Source organism: Gavialis gangeticus, unplaced genomic scaffold (genome assembly GCF_001723915.1).
Source record: "Gavialis gangeticus isolate Ggan-Ray unplaced genomic scaffold, GavGan_comp1, whole genome shotgun sequence".
Classification (NCBI taxonomy): domain Eukaryota; kingdom Metazoa; phylum Chordata; order Crocodylia; family Gavialidae; genus Gavialis; species Gavialis gangeticus.
In genome coordinates, this window is record NW_017729026.1 from 25,440,075 (window position 1) to 25,448,503 (window position 8,429).

General features: G+C 41.7%; 1 protein-coding gene across 1 annotated transcript in view; it reads right to left on the bottom strand.

Annotated features, from left to right (window-relative positions):
- The window catches only part of WISP3 (WNT1 inducible signaling pathway protein 3), a 17,293-nt gene extending 9,237 nt beyond the window's left edge, over nt 1-8,056 (bottom strand). The window contains exons 1-3 of the mRNA XM_019520074.1: nt 7,964-8,056; nt 4,235-4,529; nt 2,771-3,013 (exon numbers count right to left, since the gene is read on the bottom strand). Coding sequence (XP_019375619.1) covers nt 2,771-3,013; nt 4,235-4,529; nt 7,964-8,014 — 589 coding nt within the window. The 5' untranslated portion in view covers nt 8,015-8,056. The remainder of the gene's footprint in view (nt 1-2,770; nt 3,014-4,234; nt 4,530-7,963) is intronic.
- Nucleotides 8,057-8,429: the final 373 nt, after the last annotated feature.

Consider the following 8,429-nt stretch of genomic DNA (forward strand, 5'->3'; position numbering starts at 1 on the left):
AGACTTACCTGGAGGAAGCTGCACCGCTGCCTGGCTACTACGTACACCTACACATGCATGTGCATGCACACACATGCACACAGTGTCCCCTGCTTGATCACCTTCCTTCCACAGCCCTTTGCAAGCTGGAACTCTGTCAGCCTGCAAGGGGAAACCTGCTGTTTCCCACATTTTTCTCCTTTAAAAAAAATCCGTGTTTTACCATAGCAAATGGAAAACCCAGATCCCTGGTGATTATCTTGAGTCACTTCTACTTTGATGTAAAATCAAAGTTTGAAATCTAAGAGGAACAGGAATGTTACTGTAAAATTCTTTTTACATTCAAGTAAATCCTTATCTGGATTTAATTGGATTTAAATATCCCCTTGGGGTTCATATTGTGATAATACATGAAGGCCAGATAGTCTAACTAATTAGAAGCATAAATGACCCCACCCAGGCTGTGTGCTTTCCATCAGGATCACATGCAAGAAAGTTCTCCACAAAAGCTAGCTTATGAAATTAGAATTTGTAGTTTGCTGGGCTCTGCAAGACAACAAGCTCCATTTTATTGAAACACAGAAGTGTTTTGACATACAGGAAAAATTCTGTTACTCTTCTTACCTCATGCAGACCTGCTATGGATTTACAGACTTGCCTAAAGTTCTATGCAGAAAATGCACCTAGTCTGGGGAAAATGCTGTTTGTTTCCCTGACATCAGGGGCAAAGACAGCAATCAGAGGTGCTTTGTGACCGGAAGAATGACCTGGTTCCTCAGTATGCATCGGTCAATTATCTTTTTCTCCTCCTCTTAATAAAGCAGGGGAGGGCTCAGCCTTCTAAAACAAGGGCCAATTTGAAAACAGTTGCTTTGTGAATGATGATAAGCTTTTTCTTGTATTCCACATCTTATACAAATATTTGGTATTTCTGCTTTCTCAGTAAAGATTGTTAAAAACTTGGTTTCAGATTTCAGTTATATTAAGATGACAAAAATAAGTAGTTTCAGGTCATCGTACTGCTTTATTGATGCATTTTAACCAGATGAAATGAGTGTTTCGGACATTTAAGAGGTATTATGTCTTTTCTTGATTAATTTAAGAACAGTTTCTAGAGTGTGCAATGCATTCATTTGAACTCAGATGCTTTTCTGAGTGGCTTTCTTACCGAGTGTGGTTTTGTATACAACTTTAAATACATTCTGTGAAAAGGATTTGCTCTCCTTTGCTGCTGGTCCAAGTACTAAATTATGATTTGGATGTAAAGCGAGTTTCCATTTCTTTAGGATGGTTTGCTAAAAGCTTGTCCAAACTGACCTCCAAGTGCAGAGTGGGGAGGAGGCTGGCTTCCTGCCATGCAGCTGCTTATGCAGGAGAGGGTCCAAAGAGGTGCAGCAATATGGCTGAACCGACCTTCTGCCACTACTACTACTGCTCCAGCTCAGCTGGGCACAGAGGGAGCCCCAGAGCTGCTTCTGTCCTGTTCCAGCCATGGGCTATGGCTTTGCAGGGTGCCAGACTCAGGAGGGATCAGCGGCTCACAGGTTCCTCCTTCCACTGCCTGCTCCGTGCCTGCTCCTGCCTCTGGTTGGGAGCAGGCACTGGAGGGAGGAACTTGTGCACCACCACTGCTGATGTCCCTGGCCAAGCCCAGCTCCTGTACAGCTGCCCCCTACAGCACAGGGCAGGAGCAGCTCTGGAGCTCCCCCCTGCCAGTAGGTCAGCCAGCAACAGCGGCAGCAGCAGGGTGCAGGTCCCCACTTTGTGCACCTGCTCCCTGCCCAGCTTCCTGGTGTCCCATACTGGCCAAGGGGTCCCAACCACACTTCACCCCTATCCCCCTATAGTTCAAGGGGTGGTGTGCTGCACCCCACTTTAGGAAATCCCGGGTCTTCCCCATATACTTAAGCATCCACAGTGCATGAGAGTGGTTAGCTGTTGAGTCTTGAGCTTAGTTTTATTTTATTCTTTTAGTGCAGTGTTTCTCAACCAGTGGGTCATGACCCAAAAGTGCATTGCAAGAATATATGGGTGTTTATCGATGTGCTCTGGGAGGCGGGAGGGTGCTTTAATAAGCGCCTGGAGTGTCACATGTATCAGCTTCCCCACGCTGAAAAATGGTGACAGGGCGCTTTAAAGCTGGTCAAACAAGCTTGAGTTAAAACACCCCCGCTACCATTTTTCAGTACAGGTAAAATGATACACGTGATGATGGAGCACGGTAATTGCCATGCTCCAACAGACTCAATTAACTGAGTCTTCTTCAATGTGCTGTAGTTACAGTGCATTGGAGCAGCCTCCCTGCACCTGTATAGGAACCTTATGAAAGGGTCACAAACAAACTTTAAAAATGGATTCTCCTTTAAAGGAGAAAAACTTGGGAAACTGGCTTTTCCCTTCCAGGCTGTCAGAGTTCCAGCCTGCGAGGGCCTGCCTGGGGCCTCCCATGTCCAACACACCCATCCCCTGCCCCACACACTGGGGGGTTGAGGCGTAGGGGCAGGAGGGCAGTGGGTTGGGAGAGAGGGGCACTGGATTGAGACTGGCCATTGATGTTTACAAAGGAGTCTTGGTACAACAATGGTTGAGAACTGCTGTTCTAGTACATAGAAAAATAAGGATGACTTTTAAAAGTGAATGGGGATTTCACATTGATAATGCTACAAGTGAGCCATGTGAAAGACAGACATGTTGGTTAATAGAAGAATATCTATAAACTTGCCCTTTTAAAAAAATGTATTTTTTAAATTTATCATTTATAAAAAGAAATTACCATTCTAGTCATGCACACCTGGCATTAATCTGTAACCTGTTGATTGTAGCTGCTTCTGTTGTCCAGGGCCACAGGTGGAAGGTCCAAACTTTTTTTTCCCTTTGACTGTGGTGCATGGACTTACAGCTGATTTGGGAGTGAATACGGGGGTGCATCCAATTGCACCACTGACACACAGACACTTATAAAGAGGGGAGGGTTGGAAAGCTTGCCCATTAGGATAATGCACTCCATTGAGCTCGCATCCTACAGCTATCATATCTGAAAAAGGTTAGACAGGAAAGTTACTTAATCTGCCACAAGCTTTAACATACAGTTAATGTGTACAGAATTGTAATGAGTGTCCTTTTCCACCTGTAGTGCTCCTTGCTATTATAAATTCTGCATCCAGAACTTCCTTTGATTAAGTTTGCAGATATGAGAGTTGAGTCCAACTCTTCCTTGTCCATATGCACTTTTTATGTATGAAAAAGTATGTGTATTGGCTGTTTTTTCTAATAAACATGCCTATATGTAAGGGTGGATATACATAGCGGGCTAGTTTAATTGATGTGTAGGGCTGAAGTTGCATATTACATGTAAGACCATGCTAAATCTGGAATGTTAAGTGGTATTAAAGTTAGAACATACTGAGCATGTCTATATGAGATGCTTTACTGCACATTAGACCTGGCTGGGATGCAGCGGTCCTGGTTGCCAGGACAGCCCTCCCCTGCCCTGTGGAGATTGGGCGCAGCCCACATGCCCCCTGCCAGCCCTGGGCTGGCACTCAGGGGAGTCTGGAACTCCCCCTGGCTGCTGCGGGGGGTACAAAATAGGGCAGGAGCAACCCTTGAGTGAACCACTCCCATTGGGAGCAAATTTGTTCCCAATAGGTGCATGTTCACATGAGTGCTGGGGCACAATTTAATGCCCCTGAATTTTCTGCAAAGAAAAATTCACATGTGTAGATGTGAGCAGTCTCATGTTAACAGTTAATGCTGTTTCTTGCCTGCACAGTTCTGTCTTGCCACTAGAGGGCTGGTGATTAGAGGCATGGCTAGGAGCCAGGACACCTGAGCTCCAACTTCGCTGGGGGTTGGGAGGCAGCTGGAATGCTGGAGAACTGCAAATTACTACCTTTATTTCCCCTAACACAAGCTAGGTAGCCCAACCCAGAGTTAACCCTTGCCGGAAGTGGTGTAAGTGAGAGACACTCAAAGGGCACTTAAAAGCTTTAATGTGTGGATGCTCACATTTTAAGTGTCATTACTATGATCTAAGTGTAATGTGTAACTTCACCCTAAGTAAGTTTAAGGGAGATACTGCCTTAATCTCAGTATCGTGGCTTTACACACTGGAAAACGGGTGGGGAACTCCAATTTGGTGTGACATAAAAGTATGAATTGTACATCCCAAACAAAAGAATCTTATTTTCTGGGGCACATGCAACTGTCCCCACCCTCTCAAGTGTCAAGAATAGGATACAAAAGAGTAACTTACATGCACATACTCCTGTTTCATACCTAGGTCTGTCTGCAGAGTAGTCGCAGTATAACCCTTTGTGAGGATCACAGATATCTGCTTCATTACATATCTCTCCTGACTGCTTGGCACAGATCTGACAGCAGCCACATCCATCCTTTACCAAGCTCATGCCAAGGGTGCAGGTTGGCTTGGGTGGGCATCTGCATGGCCAGTGACAAAACACTTTACGCTGATGTACCTCACCGGCTTCTTCAGACTTTTCCCCAGCCTTCACTTGCAGTTGACTGTTACCTTGTGCCCTACAAAAAAACTTGGACATAGTTGGATTTTTTGAGGGCTGGAATAATTTAAAGCTGGTTAATATGCCACAAAATGTAATAAGGCTGAAAGAAGCCTCTTAAGTCACCGCACAAAGGTTTGGAAGATCAAAAAGGGGTTTATATGAGAGACAAAGGACCAAATTCATCACTAACTTCAGCACACTTGCCCTGCACCACCAATGAGTCCGGTCACCTATTATTTCATGAAAAGGTCTGCGTCTCAGTAAAACAAAACCTTCTAGTCACAAAAAGACTTACCAGTTGACATGGGGGAGGGGGTGGCTTCTGTTCTTTCTCAAGGACGTCATATGATACATACTCAAAAAAAATCAAATCCTCTTCTTATTATACAGCCTTGTGAGCTTAGCTTGGTATCTGGAAGCCCACCAGTGTTCTCTCTCTCACTTACATAGCCACAAGTATTCTGAACTTAGAACTTACTTAATGATTTGGTTGCCTCTGCTATACTTGTGAAAATGTGTTCGTAGCAACACAGGAGCTGTTCCAGTGTGTAGAGAAGCTTTGTTCCTATGCATAAATTTACTCACACAAGTGTTTCCACAAGACAGGGCTTAGTTAAAAAATGAATCTTAATAAAATATCTGCAGCAGCAACTATTAGGACTGAATGATAGTCTGAATGATCTAAAACAAAGATCCTGTATTTCATATGAAAAAGTGAAACCATTATTTTCCTACAATTATGCAAAGCTTGAAAAATTATATCACATGTTTATAGCAATGGAGTATCAACTCAAGAATCTAGTGACAATTTAAATGATCTGTTATTTCTAGACATTCATCTATTTCACCGTCAGTCCTTTTAACAGAAATACAAACTTTAATGTGCCTATATGCTAGCGCTGAATAGGTTGATACCGAGCTGGAGCCCTGCCGTGTGGCTACTTGCTACATGGGAGTAAGGTTTGAGAACTAGAAGTGCTATCAGCTCCATCAGCACAATTCAAAGTAACTTCTAGTTCTGTCAGTAAAGGAGGACAGAAACAAGATACAGCCATCTTACAGTGACAGACATAAGTTATCAGTGTCACCTAGGTTCCAAAATTGTAACTCATTTTCCAAATTTTCCTGGGTACCTACAGATCATCTGTCTGCTGTCAGGTTCTCTGTCTTGTTACAAATTCTGATATGTAGCTTCATGCCAGCAATATAAAAAAAACCCAGCTTTTGACACTGACTATAAAGAAAATTGAATGTAATAGCAAAATAACAAAGGTTGCTGTTCTCATGCTTATTAATTACCAATTTATTTCAACTTTCTCTTTTTAAACTGGAAGAAAGTGGAAAATTTGCCTAGTACTTTGCCTGGCACTTCAGTGAATGCTCTTGCACTGTAATTGAATTCTAGCTTGCTACAGAGAATAGAGGACCTGTCTCACAGGGTTGGGTTTTTTTTTTTTTACCTCTGCCACCAATTTACAGTCATTTTCTAGCCATATCTTTAATTTTTCAAACAATTTTTAACATTTTACAAGGTTCCAAAGTATGGCTTCCAAGCTCACTTTCCTAGAACTAATTTTAAGATACTTACCTATTGACCAACTCCTGTGGGACCTGAGCTATCATTTGGCTTTGGCTTTGGCTGTGCCTCCATGGCATGAGATCTGTATATCAGACGCAGCTTTACAAATGTGTTGTTTTGCTTTCTTTCGTTGTTATAGTATTTATTCCTCATTAGCACAGCAGTAATAAATCTCTAGCACTTAAAACTTTTAAAAAAACCTACTAGTATTAGCTTTTCATGTATTCTGCAAAAATAATTTGGTCTGTATTTCATGAGTTGATAATTTAAGCTTCTTAAAGTTTTTTTCTGGAAGAACGATATGAAGGCAGCAGGTCACTTTATATAATATGCATGGTATGCCCCATATTCAGCCTGACCCATTCAGCCTGTGGACTGGCCCCCTGATAAGTTTGATCCTCCTGTCCTGAAGTAACCATCTAGTCTCTAACATTGAATAATTTTTGTGTGTGCATGTATAGAAAGAAGGAAAGAAAGAAATTATTTAGATGGGCTAGATGAGTGATGTAGGGCCAGTCCACAGGCTGAATCTAGCCCACAGACCAGCCCCAACTGCCACATGCATGTTGGTCCACTCTGAAACCCATGTGCAACATTGCAGTCCAGATGATAGGGCTCCAAGGGACCTATCTTTGACATCTGTGATTTAAAAAACTCAAAATTAACACTATTCAGCACTTGCTCTAATCTTGTGAGCCAGCATAATTTCTGTAGTGATTTGCATAGATTTTGGACACTTCCTGAGTGGCTAAAATCAGTTTTTGCATGTCAAGGTGCATTTGTAACAGGAAATATACTAGGTGGTTCAGCAGATTCACTTACGTTCATGTAGTTATTTCAGGCTTTTGTGTTATAAAGCAAAATGTGCTTTGAACTTTCAGCATGCTACCTAAACTAAAAAAAATGGAAAAGAGGCTAATTCAAAGTGAAATGCTGAAGCTTCACAGCAAGAAAAACAAAATATAAGAAAACATCCACTGGTACCATTACCTCTGCTACCACTGAATAACTCCGTTTACTTGAAAGATCTTCAAAGATCCATCAGGTTATGATAAAAATTTAAAGCCTGCCTGTAAAGTTTACAGACCAAATATTTTATAATTCTTGCTTCCTTAGCTTTCTGTAATGATGTGTCCACATCACACAAACCCACTGCACATGTTTTCCCTGGGCAGACTCAAAAATGAGTCCATTGTATAGCAGTGCTTGATGGGTCATTGGTTGGTTTGTTTTAAAATTAAGGAAAGAATGTTTGAGGTAAATAAGTTAATAGCAAAATACATGACAAACATATCTTAAAATTTCAGTTGCTTTTAGGTCTAGCTATAACTATTTAAAAAAGCTTTATCTGAAAATGCTTTGTTTGGACATTTAGCTTGGTATTTAGAAGAGCAAAACAACACATTGTTTCATACAGTTTTCAAGCTTTAGGTTTTTCAATTAAATTAACGTTTGAAACAGGAGTAGATTTTAGAAAAGATTCCATTTAATATTATCCCACAAGTCAAGACCAAACATAAGCAGCACTCAATGCTAATTCGTAAAACTAATCTGTAGAGTCCTAGAGCCAGATAAGTGTATATACCTGGAGTAGAAGCAAGGAAAAATGTTTGCTTTTTTACACTGCCTCAGACAAGATTTTGTACATAAAGAAAAATAAAAGGCAGAGTTGCTAATACTTTACCCCTTCCCCCACATCCCATCCAAATTTTAATGAGTAGCATAAAGAGGAAAATAACAAAATTCTGCCTGCCAAAATTTCACAAACAAATGTTACCCTGTAGTGGGAAATGGCTTTCTATTCTGCATGAGGCAGTTCCTCGAGTACATTTTATTTAAGCTTTAGACCCTAGAGGAGGGGAAAAGTCCTTCAAAAGCTTACCTGTTGTATGTAGGTGATGACAAGGACAGTGAGGATGAAGAGCCACTGCATGTTCCTGCACAGCCAGAAGTGAAACAGAGTGACGGAGAACAGGCTGAGCTGCGTCAGTTAGTGCTGTACACAAAGCTCTCCTGTGTCTCCACTGCAAACCTTACTTTCTTCAGCACATGCACAAACACATACACACATTCATACTTGAAATACTCCACTTCATACATAACCAGCTCCATGCTGGGATTTGCAACAGATTTCTCTCATTTTCTTCAGCCACTTTTTAGTACTACATTTAGCTCCCATCCAGCTGATTTAATTGAGGTCAGGTTGGGTAAGCATCTGACTCCTAAACTTTACTGCTGGAAGATCATGCGGTGATTCTTACCTTGCATTCAAATCCTTGCTACGTGGATCTTATGATTGCCTGAAATCCCAGAAGACAGAGCCCCAGTAATATACATTCTTGAAGCAA